This window comes from Triturus cristatus, chromosome 7, assembly GCF_964204655.1.
Source record: "Triturus cristatus chromosome 7, aTriCri1.1, whole genome shotgun sequence".
Taxonomy (NCBI): Eukaryota; Metazoa; Chordata; class Amphibia; order Caudata; family Salamandridae; genus Triturus; species Triturus cristatus.
The window spans coordinates 1,192,695,745-1,192,716,137 of NC_140590.1; the positions used below are offsets into that span (position 1 = coordinate 1,192,695,745).

The 20,393-nt window shown below is 49.6% G+C and overlaps 1 protein-coding gene across 7 annotated transcripts in view; it reads right to left on the reverse strand.

Annotated features, from left to right (window-relative positions):
- The window catches only part of LOC146811566 (telomerase protein component 1-like), a 1,575,504-nt gene that overhangs the window by 229,841 nt on the left and 1,325,270 nt on the right, over positions 1-20,393 (reverse strand). For all 7 annotated transcript variants that reach the window (XR_014966741.1, XM_085618541.1, XM_085618539.1 and 4 more), the window contains one exon: positions 9,365-9,486. Coding sequence is in view for 6 of the 7 variants with exons in the window: in XM_085618541.1 (XP_085474667.1) it covers positions 9,365-9,486 (122 nt within the window). In the remaining variant the exon portion in view is untranslated. The remainder of the gene's footprint in view (positions 1-9,364; positions 9,487-20,393) is intronic.

The window sequence follows — 20,393 nt, forward strand, 5'->3', positions numbered from 1 at the left end:
CCGTCCATCAACTGTGCGTCTTTTGCTTTCTCACCCTGGTTTAACACTGCACAAAATAGAGGGTGGCTGCAGTTTTCTCAGACAGTGGAGGAATAAGTGCCTGCATTCCTGAGACTGGAGGGTGGAGAGACACACACTGAAGTGAGGAAGAGTGGAGACAGGGCTACATTTTGAATTTCTAAGTGTTAAAGGAGTTGCCAATAGGGGAGAGCTGGGGAGTCTGCAGATTCTGTTGTTAAATGTAAGGCAGTTTCTTGACAGGGCCTGCCCCTTTTTCTGCCCCCGATTACTATATGAGGAAGGCTGATGACAGCCAGGTTCAGCGACGTCACACTGCCCCCTGCTTGGAGCTAGCATATATGAACAAGTTACTTACCTTCGGTAACGATGTATCTGTAAGAAACATTAGTTAGTTAGATTCCTCACCTTAGATTCCTCACCTTAGAATATCCCCAGGCGTCAGACTGGATCCGGAAGATTTTCCGTCAGCAATACCCCTTGCGCGTCGCTAGGCGTCGTCTGCGGCTCCGCGTCCGGCGTCGGCGTCGTGCGCCGGAATGACGTCGTCGGAGTACTTAGACGCCGCCCTCGCGCGCTGACGTCAGTTCTTGTACATGGCCTTCCGCGCCAGGAACGCAGAGCCATGCAAGATACCGACAATGGTGCCAAAAAATTTTAGGGCCCTGAAAGGGATAGCCTTAACCCTAGATGTCAGTTCGCAGAACGGGGAGGATGGGTGGGTCGGTGAGGAATCTAACTAACTAATGTTTCTTACAGATACATCGTTACCGAAGGTAAGTAACTTGTTCATCTGAAAGAAACACGTTAGTTAGATTCCTCACCTTAGAATAGATACCCAAGCAATACCAACCCCGGTGGTGGGTCTGCGAACCAAGATCACACCAGAAAGTCCTGGAGGACAGAACGGCCAAAGAAGCCATCCCTCCGGACTTGGCTGTCTACGCAATAATGCCTGGCAAACGTGTGTAGCGAAGCCCACGTAGCCGCCTGGCAGATGTCCTGCAACGGGACTCCCCGTCCCAAAGCAGTAGTAGCCGCTGTAGCCCGAGTGGAATGGGCGCGCAGCCCAACAGGAGGGTCCTTTCTCGCCAAGGAGTAACAGATTTTGATGCACAAAACGACCCACCGGGAGATGGTCCGTTTGTGCACAGCTTTTCCCTTCTTAGCACCCACGTATCCAACGAAAAGTTGGTCGTCCACCCGGAACGGTTTTGTGCGGTCCAAATAAAAAGAGAGCGCACGCTTTGGGTCCAGACGGTGGAGCCTCTCTTCCTCTTTGGAAGGATGCAGAGGCGGAAAGAAGGTGGGCAAGGTGACAGACTGCCCAAGATGAAAGGGAGTCACCACTTTCGGTAGAAAAGAGGGACGAGGCCGAAGAACAACCTTGTCCGGATGAACAGAGAGAAAAGGAGGCTTGGACGATAGAGCCTGGAGCTCACTCACCCGTCTAGCCGAGGTGATGGCTACCAGGAAAGCAGTCTTAAGCTTCAGAAGACGAAGAGGACAATTGTGAAGAGGCTCAAAGGGAGCGCACATCAGAAATGTGAGAACAAGATTCAAGTCCCACTGAGGCATTACAAAAGGAACAGGAGGGAACGTATGAGTAATGCCTTTAAGAAAGCATTGAACCACAGGGGACTTGAAAAGAGAAGGCTGATCAGGAAGCCGTAAGAAGGCAGAGAGGGCAGCAAGATAACCTTTCAAGGTGCCCAGGGCAGAGCCCTGCTGGGCCAAAGAAAGAAGAAAGAGGAGAACCTCAGAAAGAGGGGCGGAAAGGGGATCCACAGCCTTTGCTGTGCACCATGCCACAAATCTGTTCCACCGGCAGGCGTATACCGTCTTTGTGGAGGGACGCCTGGCTGCCAGAATGATATCACAGACTTCAGGAGGCAAGTCAAATGGCATCAACTGCCGCCGCTCAATCTCCACGCATGGAGGTGGAGGCTGGACAGGTTCGGGTGGAGGACCGTCCCCTGCTGCTGCGACAGAAGATCCTCCCGAAGGGGCAGACGTATCTGAGGATCGGTCAACATACTGAGTAGCTCGGGATACCAGTACCTCCGTGCCCAATCCGGGGCCACCAAGATGACTTGGGCCCGGTCGTGCCTGATCTTCTTCAGCACTCTGGGCAGAAGTGGTATAGGCGGAAAGGCGTACAACAGACCGCAACTCCACTCGTGACGAAAAGCGTCGCCGAGCGAGTGCCGCCTTGGAAATTCCAACGCGCAGAACTGCTAACATTGCGCGTTCTCTTCGGTGGCGAATAGATCTAACCAAGGCTCTCCCCACTGCTGAAAGAGACCTTGCGCCACTTCGGAGTTCAGACGCCATTCGTGATCCTCATGCACTGGCGGCTGAGTTCGTCTGCTCTGGCGTTCAGAGAGCCCGCCAGATGTTGAACCACTAGGGTGACACCCTGGTGTTCCAGCCACGTCCAGAGGCGCAGAGCCTCCTGACAAAGGGTCCACGACCCCACCCCGCCCTGTTTGTTTCAATACCACATGGTGGTGGTGTTGTCCGTGGAACACCTGCACGACACTTCCCCTGACAGAGGGAAGGAAGGCTTTCAGTGCAAGTCGGATCGCTCTCATCTCCAACAGGTTGATGTGGAGGCGAGACTGCGCCGGAGACCAGAGGCCTCTGATCTCCGCCTCTCCCATATGACCACCCCATCCCAGGAGGGACGCATCCGTCACTACGACATGCTCCGGTTGGGGAAGGGAGAGGCTCTTGCCCGTGACCCAATCGCGGTCCGTGAGCCACCACTGCAACTGCTGTGCAGTGCCCTCCGAGATCAAGACATGGTCGGACAGGTTGCCGTGATGCTGGGCCCACTGAAACTTCAGGTCCCACTGCAGAGCCCGCATGCGCCACCTGGCGTGATGCACTAGTAGGATGCAGGAGGCCATCAGCCCAAGAAGCCGCAACACTAGCCTGACCGAAACCCAGGATAGAGGCCGAAAGATGGGAATCAGGGCCTGAATATCCCGGACCCGCTGTTCCGGGGGATAGACCCGGAACTGCGCCGAATCGAGAACCGCTCCGATGAAGAGGAGCTTCTGAGAGGGACTCAGGTGTGACTTCGGCACGTTGATGGAAAACCCCAGCAAATGCAGGAGATCCGCCGTAGTCTGGAGGTGGGAGACGACTGCCTGGGGCGAGCCCGCCTTCAACAACCAGTCGTCGAGATAGGGGAAGACTGGAACCCCTGATCTGCGCAGATGAGCTGCGACCACCGCCATCACTTTCGTGAACACCCGAGGGGCACTGGTAAGGCCGAAGGGGAGCACGGTGAACTGAAAGTGCTCCTGACCCACCGTGAACCGCAGGTAACGCCGGTGGGCCGGCAGGACGGGGATGTGGAAATATGCGTCCTGCAAGTCCAACACTACCATCCAGTCTCCAGGGTCGAGGGCAGCTAGAACCTGAGCCAAAGTTAACATTTTGAACCGTTCCTTCCGGAGGAAGGCATTGACGTTCCTGAGGTCCAAGATAGGGCGTAGGCCCCCTTTGCCCTTCTTGGGAACCAGAAAGTAGTGGGAATAACAACCACGACCTACTTTTGGGCTCGGAACGCGCTCGACGGCCTCTTTGGCCAAGAGGGCCGAAACTTCCTCTCGCAGAAGATGCAAATGATCCTCCGAGATACGGTGGTGCTGCGGTGGCATGGCTGGAGGGGTCGTCTCGAAGGGGAGGGAGTAGCCCCTTCGGACGATTTGCAGCACCCACCTGTCCGAAGTGATGGTACGCCAGTGGAGCAGGTGATGGCGAACTCTGCCGCCCACTGGCGAGGAATGGGCCGGAAAGCTCGGACTAGGAAGGCTTGGAGGCGGATGCTGCCGGGGTGGATGTGGGCTGACCGCGTCGTCCTCCAGAACCGCCTCGGCGGAAACCACGTCCGCGACCGCGCGCAGGTTGGTTCTGCGGCTGGTGGCTAGGCGGACGTGAGGAGGCACCCCTTCCTTGGCCACGAAAGGGGCGAAAGGCGGAAGTTTGCGACCGCGGGGCCGAGAGGCCCAAGGACTTGGCCGTAGTCCGGGAGTCCTTAAAGCGATTCAGCGCACTGTCCGCTTTCTCACCAAAAAGGCGAGTGCCATCAAAGGGCATGTCCATGAGAGTGCTCTGGACATCCCCCGAAAAAAAGGACGTGGACCGCAGCCAGGCGTGACGTCTAAGCGCCACCGTGGTAGAAATCGCCCTACCCAGCGAGTCCGTAGTGTCAAGCCCACATCGGATTGCATGTCGTGCTGCATCCCTCCCATCGGCCAGAGCCTGGGTAAGTCGTGTCTGGGCCTCCTCCGGACACAGGGGCAGCACGTCCTCCACCGTATCCCACAGAGAGTGGGAATAACGGTCCAGAAGACAGGCGGTGTTCAAGGACCGCAGACCCAAACTAAGGGAGGAGAACAGCTTTTTGCCAAACTGTTCCAGTCTCTTGGAATCCCGGTCCGGCGGAGCGGTCGGGAAGGAGGATTGGGACTTAGAAGCCTGGATAACCAGGCTCTCGGGGGTGGGATGTTGGGACAGAAAACTGGGGTCGCCCGGAGCAGGGCGGTGGCGCCTGGCGACGTTCCTGTCCACAGGAGGAACTGTGGAGGGCTTGGACCAGGTGCCCTGCAGAACGTCAATGAGGGCCTCATTGAATTGCAGCAGAGGCTCAGTGGAGCTTGCTGCAGACTGAAGCACCTCAGTGAGGACGTTAGTCCTCACAGCCACGGCAGGCAGGTCGAGCCCAAGGGCTTCGGCCGCCTTGCGCAGCACCACAGAGAAAGCAGCACCCTCCTCCGAAGCCACAGTCGGAGGAGAGATGAATCCAGTGTCTGGTGAGGTATCCAGACCACTGGCCTCCCCCAGTTCATCTGCCCAGTCCTGTGACAGCTGAGCCTTAACGGCCATAGGATCCTCGGACCCCTCCCAGTCGCCCCCGTCATCCGATTCCTGGTAAACAGGAGGAAGGATCGGAGCCGGACGATAGACATAATGTGTCTCTAACGGCGCCGTACGCGGCGTCCATCAACGCCGTAACGGCGCCGGATCCGGACCGGGGCTGAACTGGGGCTCGACGCCGAGCGGAGCCGGCGTCGGAGGTGGAACCGGTGTCGACGCCGGCGGAGGAGGCGTGACGAGGTCGACCGGCGTCGGCGGGGACTCGGGGACGAGTCCCTCGGGAACCTGCGACGTCGGGGCCGGAGCCAGCGGCGGCGCCGGGGCTGGAGCCGCCGGCATGCAAGGTTGCCCAGTCGGGTCCGCGGGGCCCGAAGGCGCGCCAGCGGGCGTCGACGGCGGAGCCAGGCTCCTCATGGCCGAGAGGAAGGCACTGACTTCCGCCGGCGTCGCGTCAGTCCCAGGGACCGGCGGGTATGGGGACTTGCTGGAGCCGCGGGGGTGGAACCACCCTGACCCTCGGCCGAGTCACGCGACCGGCGAGGGGAGTCCGAAGAGCGGTGTCGTCTCTTGGACTTCTTGGAGTGCTTCAACTTACCCGAAGACTTGGAGCCAGACGAGCGATGATGACGTCGGCTGCGGCTCCGCGACCGATCCTTGGACCTCCTCCTGGACCGGGATCGAGAGGGGCGCAGAGCCGAGTGGCGAAGCTCGAGGAGCTTACGGGACCGCTCCCGTCTAGCCTTCGAGGTCAGGGCCTTGCAGTCCGAACACGACATCCGCGTCGTGGTCGAGGCCCAAACAGTAAAGGCACCGGCGGTGATGATCCGTAACCGACATCAAGCGGTTGCAGTCAGCACAGGCTTTGAAACCAGGCATCCTACCGGCACCGGAGTCGAGACAAGATCAAAAAGGATCAAAAAACTTAGTCAAAAAAGACTAAAAGGGGTAGCTCTCCCGGATCTGCGCTTACTGGCGCGGAAAAAAGAAGAACTGACGTCAGCGCGCGAGGACTCCGACGACGTCATTCCGGCGCACGACGCCGACGACGGACGCGGAGCCGCAGACGACGCCTAGCGACGCGCAAGGGGTATTGCTGACGAAAAATCTTCCGGATCCAGTCTGACGCCTGGGGATATTCTAAGGTGAGGAATCTAAGCTGAGGAATCTAACTAATGTGTTTCTTTCAGATATATACCTGCTGTGAGACCCATTCCCTTACACAAAGGGTGTCTTTAATACAACAAGAAATTACATCTGAAAGTGAACCACCCAAAACGTGTTCTTGGACCTTAATAGAGGATCCACATTGCCTGCCCGGCAAAGGTGTGTAAATGTGGGACCCAAGCCACCCTACCTTGATCCAGGTTTCTTCTTGACCAAGGATGGAGTGTAGCACAGAGTACTGAGGAACTGCTTTGTGGCCAGAGCTGGTGTTTGCATGGCAATCGGTCTCCTAGAGGAGACATCACCTGAAGTCTGCACAACTTGCTGGAGAAGATGTGTGTCTGCCTGGGGCCTAGAAGTCTATCTGCTTGCTAGAAGAGGAAAGGAGAGTATCTGGCCCTTCAGGATAAAAGACTGACCAGGATACAAAGCTCAGCTTTTTTCCCCATGTGAGGAACACCCATAATAGGCTGACGTGTGTGGGAGTGTACCCAATGCTAACCAAAGTAGAGCGAGTGACCCGCCTGTTTCCCCTGAGTGGTTCATTTTGCAAAATCTGGTGTGTACTCCATTAATTTAAGACTAGGAGTACAAGATCATTTTCACATACAGACAATGACGTGATTGTCTATTACTTTCCCAGAACAGTATGTAATTGATTTCCAGTGAAGGAACGAAAAGTTTGGATCCTCACTTCATGAGAAGCATATGTCCATGGCTATATGAGCTCTTATCGTTGCCTTAGAAAGGTAAGGCTTGCTCTAAATTCAATGATATTATGAAATAGGCTAGCTCATACCATTAGGTAAAGCTATTGGTGTATGGATTGAAAGAGTTAAAGAACTGTGAATAGGTATGCATGTGAACAGTGGGATGAGTGACATACATTCCCGGACAATCATGGGGTAGTAAGATCTGGCTTTTGCTAACAGCTCAAGTTATGCAAATAGATTATTGCAGTGGAACTCCTTTATTGGGGTTGAAACATATTGTTTTAGTACTCATTTGTGCAGCATGGGTTGTAGGAATGTGTAAACTAGACCATTTCGAGTCCATAAAAAGACATTAACAGTTAGAATGTGTAGAATGTTGAGATTGGTTATTTTATGTGATGTCACTATCTTTTTTGAATTGATTCTTACTTGTGTTTCGACAGGTTTTTAATTCATTATATATGTGTATCGAATTCAAAACTATATTGTGTTGACAGTCCACAAAAGTCTTTGTCTTGTGAAAGATGGTGTAACAAGAGTCCATCGAAACGAGCCGACGCTTCGCTGAAAAGTACCCAATCTGTAAAGTGGCTAGACTAAAGAGTATTTTATGAAGTACATTATACCTAGTTTTAGCTCCTAAAAGTTTTCTTTTATGGATGTGTACGTTACTTATGACATGAGGGTTGTGTGTCTTGTGATATGTACTCTCTCACTTTTTTACTTCAGTACAGTAGTTTTTAGAATATGAAATTAGGTCTGTCCCTATCCTGAGTTGTAATTTTGTTTCAGATAGTGATGACATTATGTATTATTGTCTTTATGATCAATTGTATATTTAATCTATTTTTTAACCAATAAATGGACTTTGTACCTTCTTACAACTGATGTTGTTAGGATTGTCTATTGGGACTGTATTGTCGCACTTCCAATGCATGCAGGTGGCCTGAGCGTTTAAGAATAAGTGGAACAGATTGATGCAATGGTTGATGGAGAATGATTGGAACAGATTGATGTAACAGTGGATATAATTCTTGTGATACTTTGGTATATTACCCTATTCCTTTGGATAGTAGGGGGTTCCTCTTTCATCATCTTTGTACAAATTCCCCCACATTGGGCCACTGATCATACAGCCATAAAAGATTCTAGACAGAGATTCCCCCCCAAGTAATTTTCCAGCATGAATGGGAGGGAACCCCAGACTAGCAGAAGAGTACTGTGGTAGGGCAGGAATCATCATCATCATCAATATGGGTGAGGGAGGGCACAATGCACGCTGGCTAATAGTCCATAGTAATTAGAGCCCTGTAAGAGAGCCCAAGTACTGTGTGTACTATTATGTTTGTTGTGCTAATGGAGTGCTTCTCTTTTTATAAGAAAAGCACTGAGCTGTACAGCATCTCATGGTGTCTACTGGATGGTTGTTGCATACGGAGTTCTTGTCCCCCCCCCCACCTCACACCCTATCCTGAGAGTCAACAGTGAGAATGAGTTACCTTGCCCAGTTTGTTTGCCCCAGGACAACAGTGGGAAACAAACTCTACCACCAATTGCGTGACCCGGTGGTCTCTCTCTCTGACCGTTGGACCTCCTGAACAAGCTCTGAAACTATGATCACCCAGCCACCTGTCTTGCAAGAGGACAACCAGGCTTAGCTGTACAGCAATAACTTAGCCTTCATTCTCCAAGTAAATGCTGTTACTAAGAGTGTCTCCCACCACCCGCGCTTGTGGTGAAAGATCGTCCTGTGCATGCTTCTCCCAAAAAAAGCATCTTGATACTGGCTGTAGTAATCTCCTACCTGAAATACTGTAGCACTATGCATTCTGGTCTGCCATGATCAACACGGAGTAAGCTTCAAATTGTTGCGAACCACACTGCTTGACTTATGCTCTATCCAAGGCGCAAAGGTACCATCACATCACCTTGAGTTTGCTTTACTGGTTTTTGTGCACAGTTTACAAAGGCTACTTCATTAGAACACCCGAGGCTACTTAACCAAACTATGAGATCAACTTCACTGAAGCTTCTGTATATCTATCCAAATAACCTCATAAAATATTGATGCAGAGCTCTGCCTGAAGTAGGCTCTGTTCTCTGGAAGGTTTTCTCAGTTCAACAACACTTGTGGACAACTTCTTAAAGTTCTCTAGAGCTCTGAAGATACATCATTTTCTCTCAGTAAAAGGTGCACTTTTTCTCAGGCTTCAAATCCTTGTATTAAAACCCAACCCATGAGAACTGCGTATATCTACCCTTGACGACTGCACAGTCGTCATTTAAAGGCCTAAGACTGGCATCTCTATCTCAATTGAAGCTTTTCCATCTTTTCCTGCAATACCAAAGTTTGCATCGACAGGTTTCACACCACCTCTTCCTAAAACCGGTCTGTGTCACCAAGTACCCATTTGACATCCTAATGCTGTAAGATGGCAGTGCTGTGGAGTGGCACTTCACAAAAAACTAAATAAATAAATACTGAGGTTTACCAAAAATAAGCAAAATGCTACATTTACATAGTTTGCATTAAGCAACTCTCCATTATTTTACCCCATAATTCTTTTTCTCACACCTACCTGAATGAATTCTGATCAGGGCGAGCTTCCAAGTCCCACCGGGTGACTTCATGGTTCATTGACACAACAAAGAAACTGCTTTGCGAAGTGAAGAGGATATTGCTAATCGCTTGCTCGCTGGCCTGGAAAAAGAAAACAATAGTCCATTTCTTAAATAACATTCACACTGAGGGAAAATGCTGCTTGGACACAAGGTGAAGGAACGCCCACGGTGCCAACCTCCAGCACACAAAGTATAAAGGACAAAAAAAATAGGCAGGATGGACGGATAAGTTTGAATCTTAAACTCTGATACTTGACACTGTGAGCATTCCAAAGTTGCCATTGAAGATGGGGAGCAGCCATAGGAAAACTAGTCTTGGCCCCATTCCAAAAGAGGTAGTGCCGCCCAAACTGATCTTTGTTATTTGTGTTCCCTTTCATACAAGATATTACCAATGAGTTTCGGTCTTATTTAAAATCATAATTGAACCTCAGCAGGAGTCTCTATGGCATAGCAAGCTCCAAAACACACATCTGTGAATACCCTTGCCACTTTTGGCGACTACCTGGGAAAGACAAAGCAACTACAAATATATGCAGATTAATTCAAATACTGCCATCTAGAAATCTTTCTTTAGCAGAAGACATAAAAACAACTAAAAAAAAGATGTGTTGAATTCAGGGCAGCAGAACAGTGAGGGTGATACTAGAATCAATGTATAGTTTTAGGAACAAGCAGCAAAATATGCACGTTAGTTGAACCAGTTGATTATTTCGTCTGATGGCTTTGGATGACCAGTAGTAAGGTGGAGCGAGCAATGGAGAATATGATATGTTTACCGGTTATCGTAATCAGAACCAGAATTAGGGACACAAATTTTTTTCCATACTTTTTCCTTGGGAGATCCACCTTAACAGGTGAAAAACTGAAATAATGGAAATTTAAAAATATCATTGAAGTTGACACATTCGACTAACAGAGGAACTGGTCTTTTTACACTACTGAGAACATATTTTCGCAAGTCAAGTAAGACATGGGTCTGTAATGGAAAGTATTGAAGTATTTGGAATCTCGCCCTCAGAACAGACCGATGGTAGATATACAAATTTCAAAACCATAAGATGCACTAGAGCATTTTCCACACAGGCATTTTGCAAAAATGACACTTTCCTACAATTGGTCAGTACAAAACTACCTGACAATGCAAATTGGGACATTAAAAGTACTGAACAAAACAGATGCAATTTACATATACCTGCCCGATGTTTGGAATTGGATATGAATATTAGGGAGATTACGTGACAAGTTCTATGTGATGCAGAAAAAAACATACATTTTCACAGTATTAAGAAGTATGCAACATTTTACTGTGCCAACTATCGTTGACATACATTTTGCACCTCATACAGTACAAAAGGTATGTGTTTTAGCCAAGCTGAAAGATTTTTTGTTTAACTATTTTTTCTCAGTATTTGCAGGTAACGGTTACTCAAATAAGTGGAAAGTTCAAAGACAGAAATGATAAGATAACTCTCAGAAGTCCTTTGGTATAAAGTTTGAGATAAATTCCTTGTATGTGTGAATGTCCTCAGTTTATAAAGTAAGTTATTAATTATGTTGGAACAGGAGTTATAAGTTACTTACCTTCGATAACGCTCTTTCAGCAGGTTCCACACCTTTTGAATACTTGCCCAGGCGTCAAGACAAGATCCGGAAATCTTATAACAGTAACTCTGTGCGCCACATTGGCACCATTTCGCTTTGGAAAGAATGTGCAGAGCCAATATAGGGGCCACTCCCGCACGCCAACGTCAGATGCTTTTGAGGCAGTTTGTGCCCTTAGCTGCAGAGCCCCAGCAGCTAATGGGCTTCTACCTGTGTGCAGACTCCTATACTTGGCATCTTTTTAAATGCAGAGAGCCCAATTCACAGAATGGGGAGGATGGGAGTGTTGGGGAGGAATCTGCAGTTAGATAGAATCTCTAACAAAAGTTAAATAACGTTCTTCTGATAATGACTTCTAACCACAGATTCCTCACCTTTTGAGTAGATACTAAAGCAATACCTATTCAGAAGTCGATCTGTGAATTAGCTCAGACCAAAAAGTCCTTTGGGACCAATCAAGTGAAGTGTTCTTTTCTTGGAACCTGGCTGTCCAGACAGTAGTGCTTCTTGAACGTATAGAGAGACACCCAAGAAGCCACTTAAACATTCAGGACAGGAATTTACATGCCAAAGCAGTGGTAGCAGCCTTGGCTCTGTTAGAATGAGCCCATAACCATTCTGGGGGACTGCTTTTGACCAATGCGTACAACCTCTTGCTGATCCTCCACTTGGGGCTGCTATTTGGTACCATTGACGCAAAAGCTCAGTGCACTTTTGGGGCTTAGGTGATGAAGTCTCTCCTCCTCCTCCTTACGGGGGTGAGGCCGAGCATAGAACGCAGGTAAGGTGATAGTTTGAGTGACCTGGAACGGCGTCACTACTTTTGGGAGAATGTACAAGTTTGCAGAACCAATTTGTCTGGGAAGGAGGAGGTACACAGCAGTTTGACTCAGAGCTTTGAGAACAATCACCCAGCATAACGATGTTACAGGAACGAAGAATTGAGGGTGAGAAGCATTAAAGATAGCTGTGCAGCAGCTCAAAAAGAGTTCAAAGCAAATATGGGAGGATCAGGCTCAGATCCAATTGTGGTATAACAAAGAGAGAAAGAGGAAACAAATGATGGAGTCCTTTTAAAAAATGCATCAACACGTGATTTAAATAATGAGGGCTGGTCCGAGAAAAGTAAGAAGGCTAAATGAGCCATGGGATACCCTTTAACTATGCCTAAAATAAAGCCTTGCTGGGCAAGGGACAGATGAACAATTAAATATCAGACAACCTTGCCTGGAGGGTGTCTATATACCGTGTACCTCACAAACTTACAATTTTATCCCGAAGTCAGGCAAATGAAGTTTTTGTCGAGGGACCCCTTGCCGCCAGGATGACATCAGCCACCTCCAGAAAAAGGTCAAAGGTGTTCACCTAGTCCCCCCCCCAGTCTCCAGATATGAAGGTGGAGATTAGGCAGGTGTAATACCCTGCCCCGTTGCTGTGACAACATATTTTTCCAGAGGGGCACCCTGATCAGAGGACAGATGCTCATGCCCAGGAGCTCTAAGTACCATAGTTTCCCTGCCCAATCCAAAGCCTCTAGATGACTTGGGCCCAGTCGTTTCTTAATTTCTCAAAACCTAGGGCAAGAGAAGTATCAATGGGAAGGAGCACAGGATCACCACCATAAGAGGAAAGAGAGGGGGAGAGAGGGAGAGAGACACACACTCCTTGGGAACTCATAAGCACAGAACTGCAGACACTGCACGTTCTCTGTGGTGGTGAAGAGATCGAGCCCAGGTTGTCTCCATGCATGCAAGAGACTTCTGTATTTAACTGTCTCTTGTGATTCGCTAAGTGTCAATGGTTGAGTTGTTCTTGTAGGTGCTCAAAGATCCCACCAGGCGTGCTTCACTAACAGGATGATTCAACCATTTCAAGAGACTCAGCAACGCGTGGCACAGGAACAGCAACCACACCCTGACCTGTTTGTGCAATACCACATGGAGGTGGTGTTACCTGTGAGCACCTGCATCAGCCTTCCCTTGATCAAGGGCAGGCAGGCTTTTAACGCCTAGCAACTGGCTTTCAGCTCAAGAAGCTTGATGTGGAGCCTGGGCTCTAATACCTCTCCCAGGTGGCCTCCTCCACCCAGAAGAAATGTATCGATCACCACTGTTAGCTGCGAGTGGGGTAAGGAGATGGGTCTGCCACTGACCTAGTTCCAGTAGAACAACCACCACTGCAGGTCTTTTGCAGACTTCTCCAAGATCAGGACATAGATCGATCCCCTTCATGTTGGGCCCACTCAGATCTCTCCGCAGAGCTTGCATAAGCCACCTGTTGTACTTGACCAGCAGGATACAGAAAGCCACCAGTCCTCACTGAATCCAGGACAGAGGCTGAAAGATTGAGATCGTAGCCTGAATGACGTGGAATCTCCTTCCAGAGGGGAAGACAAAAAACCAAATTGTGTCCATAATGGCTTTGAAGAAAGAGAGAATCTGAGGAGGAGTCAGTTGTGACTTCAGCATGCTGATAGTAAACCTCAAGGACAACAGGAGGATTGCCTCAGTCTGAAGGTGGGTGTCAACTGCCTGGGGCGAGCCCGCCATCAGAAGTCAATCATCGAGAGAGAAAGACTGGGACTCCTGACACAAAAAGAAGTGCTGCCACCACCAGCATCACTTTCACCTGGGGGAATTCTAAGCTAAGGAATCTACAACTAACAGTCTATCAGATCACGAGGTCAGTGTGTGCCACAACCCCGGCCATAAAACAGCTAGGAACCCTTCTGAGGCTGATAAGACGGTCTGTATGGGGTACCCCCATCAGCCATGGAATAATTTAAAAGGTTGATATAGTTGGTGTAGAGGAGCCAACAAGCCAAAGGAGTATGCTGTGGCCCTGCTTTATTTTAAACGCTCAAGCAAAGATGATGATTTATCACAAAAAAAGGAAAGTCCTATCAAAGGGCATCTCCATAAGATATGACTGACAATCGTTAGAGAAACGCGTAGATCTCAACCAGGCATGTCGACGGGACGGATAGCTCCACTACCGCAAATGGGGCAGCCAATGGAAACAGCGGTATCCAGGCCACAACGGATGGTACATTTTGCAGTATCACAGCCATCCTGTATAGCATGGGTCAGTACAGGATGACGATCTTCCGGGACACTAGGGAGGACGTGAGCTGTAGACTCCCAGAGAACATGGGTATAGTGGACCAAAAGGCAACTAGCATTGACTGACCGGACAGCCAAACTTGTGGAAGAAAGTACCCTTTTCCCAAAGGTATTTACTCTCTTAGACTACTAGGGGAGTAGTCGGGTAGGCATTTGGGTTTGTTCTACTGGTGGAAGTTTGCACCACCAAGCTCTCGGGGGAAGGGTGCTGAGACAACAAAGCAGGGTCACAGTGCAGGACAATGGTGTTGTGCAATCTGGTGAGACCAAGGCAAAGTTTGGCATAGGCCCCTAAGAGGGGAGGGTTTTGGTGTGGGCCTCATTAGATGGCAACATGGGCTCAGTATGCCCCAGTTGGAGAACTTCAATTAGATCGTCAGTTTTGACCTTTAAAGTTGGGAGCTGGAGGTCGAGAACCTAGTTTGCCCTCTGCCATTGCAAAGGAGGCACTTTCCTCAATGGCACTGCCTGGAGCTGAGACGTTTCTGGCGTCAGGAGAGGTATCAAGACCACTGGCATCATAGAGGTCAAGTTTTCTTCATGGTAGGTCTTCCCAAACTCATCTCCTGCATCATACTTATTTACAGAGCCTGTCCCAAATAAAGAATGTAAAGTATGAGACCTGCCCTGCGGAACCCAGACTTTGAGCAGCTCAAGTGGAGAGGGTAAAGGCTGCAGCTCAATGGACATTGAGCGTAGCCTCAGTCATGTTCAGGGCGGCGCCAACTTGGAGTCAGAGAGCACAATGGGCTGTGCCTTAGCCTCCAGTATTGATGGAGTTGGCACTGAGGCAGTTCCTGAAACTGGTGTGGAACGTGAAGATAGAGATGGAGTCGGCAAAGGCGTTAAAGAGAGGCCTTGTGATGGATTCAGAAGGTCCAACTGGAGCAGAGGGTGAACCTGCCAGTGGTATCTCAGATGGAGTACCTCTCGGCTCCGTGGGGACCACAGGTAAGCCAGTAGGAGTCAGAAGGGATCCAAAAAGTCACTGCATGGCCCCATTGAACTTTTGGATCTGCCTCAGTGTTGCAGATGACCCAGGACACTCAAGTTGTGCCAGGACAAGTTGCAGGAATGGTAACTACATCGAACGACTTCAGGAGCGACATTGAGGAATAAGTTACTTACCTTCAGTAACAATATATCTGTAAGAGAAATAGATTAGTTATGGATTCCTCACCTTATAATTACCCCCAGGCGTCAGACTGGATCCGGAGAATTTTTCTTCAGCAGTACCCCTGCACGTCAGTAGGTGGCATAGGTTGACTCCGCGTTCGTCGTTGGCGTCGTGGTCGAAGGAATAATGTCGCTGTAGCTACTTAGCCGCCCCTGCACACTGACGTCAGTCCTTCAAACAACATTCCATGCCAGAAGCGCAGAGCCATGGAAGACACTGACCACTGGTGCACAAAACTAGGGCCCTGAAGGGAAGTCCCTTACCCTAGAAGTCTGTTCGCAGAACGGGGAGGATGGGTGAGGCGGTGAGGAATCAATAAATCTAGGTATCTTACAAATATATCACTACCGAAGGTAAGTAACTTGTTTATCTGAAAGAGACAATTAGTTATCGATTCCTCACCTTAGAATAGATACCCCAGCAACACCAACCCCAGAGGTGGGTCTGCGAACTAAGTTCACACCAGAAAGTCCTGGAGAACTGAACGGCCAAAGAAGCCGTCTCTCCGGACTTGGCTGTCCAGGCAGTAGTGTTATGCAAAGTTATGCAATGAAGCCCACGTAGCTGCCTGGTAGATATCTTTGAGGGGCACTCCACGCCCCAAAGCAGTAGTAGCTGCCAACACGCTGGTGGATTTGGCATGCAAGCCCAATGGACGTTCCTTTTTCGCTAAGGAATAACAGATTTTGATGCAAAGAACCACCCATTGAGAGATGGTTCCTTTTTGAACGGCCCGACCTTTCTTGGTGCCCACATAGCCAACAAAGAGCTGGTCATCCACCCGGAATTGTTTTGTGCAATCCAAATAGAATGAAAGCGCACATTTTGCATACAGACGGTGGAGCTTCTCCTCCTTTTTCTAAAGATGTAGGGTGGGCAAAGTTATGGTCTGTCCGATGTGGAAAGAGGTAACCACTTTCGGAAGGAAAGAAGGCCTAGTCCGAAGGAGAACTTTGTCCGGATAAACAGCCAGAAAAGAAGGTTTGGAAGAAAGAGCCTGAAGCTCACTCACGCTGACAGCAGAGGTGATGGCAACCAAAAAGGCAGTTAAGACTGTCCTACTTGATATCCTTGACATCTTTGGGAGATATTCGGGCTTTCGGGTTAACTGGCAGAAATCGCTCATATATGTCCTCAGCGGTGACACCCCGCAACTACCCCGAAACTGCCCCATATCAATAGCCTCCGAGGGCTTCAAATACCTCGGCATTTTTATCTCTAGGGATCAGACACTTCGATATGCGCGTAACTTAACCCCACCCCTGCAACGCCTCAAAAGCGACATTCAGCACTGGCAAGCGCTCCCTATCTCCTTACTGGGTAGAGCGGCATTATTCAAAATGATGTCACTGCCGCGCTTCCCCTATGCATTGCAAAACACCGCAGATCCCGTTCCTAACACATACTTCGGGGAGATAGAGAGCCTTCAGAGGACTCTCCTCTGGGGAGGCAGGTCTCGCATAGCACTATCGAAGCTCACGCTTGGCTGGTATGATGGCGGAATTGGGCTGCCTGACATTAAAAGATACTATTGGGCAGCTCATCTAATCGCGATCAATCATGGCACCTATGGACCCCCCGATGACCCGGGATTCCGCATGGACCGCTGGCTCCTCCCCGGCGGGGGGTATGGTCGAGCGTTGTACTCCGCTCTTGGTAAGCTCCCCCTGACAGGACCTACCAAACACACGACTAAGATATGGCACACTGCTACACAGTCATTGGGTTGGGCCAATAGATTAACGCTTGCTACCCCGCTTTGGGATTCACAAAAGCTAGGATACCTGGGAGATTCCAAGGGGTTTGGCAAGTGGGACTTGATCGGTATCTCCACCATTGGAGACCTTTGGGAGGCGGGGGGAATAAAACCGTTTGGTGCCCTGCAGACCCAATACTCACTTGCAGACACTGAGCGATTCCGATACCTCCAGGTCCGACATGCACTGCAGACCGCTCTGCCGAAGTACGTCCCACCACCCGCTAGCACCCCCCTGGAGGATAGACTCCTGGATGGATACCTGCCCGAGCGGGCCATATCTCTGACATACAAAAAGCTGATCAACAACATGCACGACCCCCTAACCCTACTGAGAGAACGATGGGCGGGGGATGGTATAGAATTAGATGACGAGGGGTGGCAGACAGCGATCTCATCCCCTAAAACAGTCGCAATATCAGCAAGGCTCCGCCTAGTGCAACTCAAAATTTTGCACAGAATATATCTCACTGGGCCGCAACTGGTACACATGGGGAAACAAGCTGATGGGTCTTGCAGACGGGGGTGCACCCAACCGGGTATTTTTATGCACATCATATGGCACTGTGGGATAATTCAGAAGTACTGGCATAGGATACATTCGATTCTTAGTGAAGTCTTGGAGGTTGAAATCCGACCTGAGGCTCCCAGGTGTATCCTAAATATCTGGGAGCCCACGGACCTCAATGCCTATGCCATACAATGGGTCACGCTTGCCTGTATGATCGCTAAACGTAATATTGCACAATATTGGGGGGCCCCGCATGCACCCAAAATCGCAGACTGGAAAAAGGACCTTGATTGGTGCATGCAACGTGAAAAATCTGTTTACATTGCGAGGGGATGCCCCCGGAAGTGGTCTAAGGTATGGACCCCCTGGAACATGTACCGAGGCGAAATTTGTGCCCCCCCCCCCCGACAGAGTGACCCGGATATTTCCCCCTCCCCGTGAGTCCAACGATAAAAGTATATTGTGTACTGATGCCTCCTTGTGTATGCCACTGCCTATATTGTATCTCTGTGAACTTATGCCGTGTTGTCGAAGTTCTTATAATAAAAAGAGTTTAAAAAAAAAAAAAGGCAGTTAAGAGTCAAAAGTCTGAGAGGAAAGTTATGCAGCAGCTCGAAAGAAGCGCACATAAGGTAGGTCAGAACCAGGTTCAAGTCCCACTGGGGCATCACAAAAGGAATCGGAGGAAACAAGTGAGTAATGCCCTTAAGGAAGCGAATTACAATAGGGGACTTGAAAAGAGAAGGCTGGTCAGGAAGCCAAAGAAAGGCCGAAATGGCCGAAAGATAGCTTATTAAATTGCCCAGAGCAGAGCCCTGCCGGGGCAAAGAAAGAATGAAGAGGAGGCCCTCTGAAATGGGTGCAGAAAAGGGATCCGCAGCCTTTGCTGTACACCATGCCACAAATTTGTTCCATCTACAGGCATATACAGTTTTGGTGGAGGTACGCCTGGCCACCAAAATAACAGAACAGACTTCAGGAGGAAGGTCGAAAGCTGTCAACTTTCACCGCTCCACCTCCAAGAAAGGAGGTCATGGCTGGACAATTTTGGGTGGAGGACCGTCCCCTGCTGCTGCGACAGAAGATCCTCCCGAAGGGGCAGTCTGATCGGCATCCTGCCCTGTTTGTTGCAGTACCACATGGCGGTAATGTTGTCCGTGAACACCTGCACTATTCTCCATTTGACAGAAGGAAAGAATGCCTTCAGTGCAAGACGGATCGCCCAAAGCTCCAGAAGGTTGATGTGGAGGCCGGAGTCCACCGGAGACCAGAGGCCTTTGATCTCCGCCTCTGCTATGTGGCCGCCTCACCCCAGAAGTGATACATCTGTCACCACTGTGAATTCTGGTTGGGGAAGGGAGAGGGATCTGCTGTTGACCCAATCCTGGTTTGCTAGCCACCACTGCAATTGGTGTGCAGTGCCCTTCGAGATCTGGACGCAATTGGAAAGATTCCCCATATGTTGTGCCCACTGGACCTTCAGGTCCCACTGCAGAGCCTGCATATGCTACCTGGTATAGTCCACCAGCAGGACGCAGGAGGCCATGAGGCCCAGTAGCCTCAGCGTCCTTCTGACTGAAACCCGGTATAGAGGCTGAAAGATCGGAATCATAGCCCGAATATGCCGGAATCGCCGCTCAGGAGGATAAGCCCAAAACTGCGCTGTGTCCAGAACCGCTCCGATGAAAAGGAGCTTCTGAGAGGGGATCAGGTGTGACTTCGACACGTTGATGGTGAGCCCCAGCGAATGAAGAAGGTCGGCCATAGTCTGAAGGTGGGAGACGACAGCCTGGGGCGAGCCCGTCTTCAAAAGCCAGTCTTCGAAATAGAGGAAGACTGGAACCTCTGATCTGCACAGATGAGCTGTGACCACTGCCATCACTTTCATGAACACCTGATGTGTACCTCCAGGTCCCGGGACAACTGGTGCGTTTACCGCACACACCTGCAGTGAACACTCCTCGCATCACAGGCTGCCTCTAATACGACAGTCTCCCCGATTGTTGGGTGAGCAGAAGACAAGACAACACTGCCATTAGTCAGGTCCTGAATTCCCATTGCGCATCCCTCCACACGCAGGAACGCTACAGCACAGCCACACCGTATATTGTATCTTGTCACAGTTTGATATAGCTCTCAAGTCAAGTACTTTAACTCACATATTTCCTTTTCTTCATTTAGATATATTGTGGCAATTGTTTTCTGTGACTTCTAGTGTTTGTAAATCGATGATGCACCTCATTTGCCTTATTATAATTTTGGTATATGTATTGATTTGTGATGTTTGGATATTATGTATTTTATGTTTTGTATTTTGATGATTTTTAGGTCATTGGTGTTATTGTATTTTGTGCTTATATTTTCAATAAAAACCCTTACAAAAAAAATAAAAAATAAAAAATACACCTGAGGGGTACTGGTAAGACCTAAGGGGAGCACGATAAACAAAGTGCTCATGGCCTACCGTGTACAGTAGGTAACGCTGATGGGCCGGCAGGAAAGGGATGCGAAAATAAGCGTCCTGCAAGTCCAACGCTACCATCCAGTCTTCAGGGTCGAGGATAGACAGGACCTGAGCAAGTGTTAACATTTTGAAGCGGTTGACGTGCCTGAGATACAAGATAGGATGCAGGCCCTGGTCTTTCTTGGGCACCAGAAAGTAGTGGGAATAACAACCACAACCTACTTCTGGGGCAGGAACTCGCTCAATAGCTCCCTTTGCCAAGAGAGCCGTAACTTCCTGTTGGAGAAGGGCCAAACGATCCTTCGACATGCAATGAAATTGAGATGGCATGGATGGAGAAATCTCGAAGGG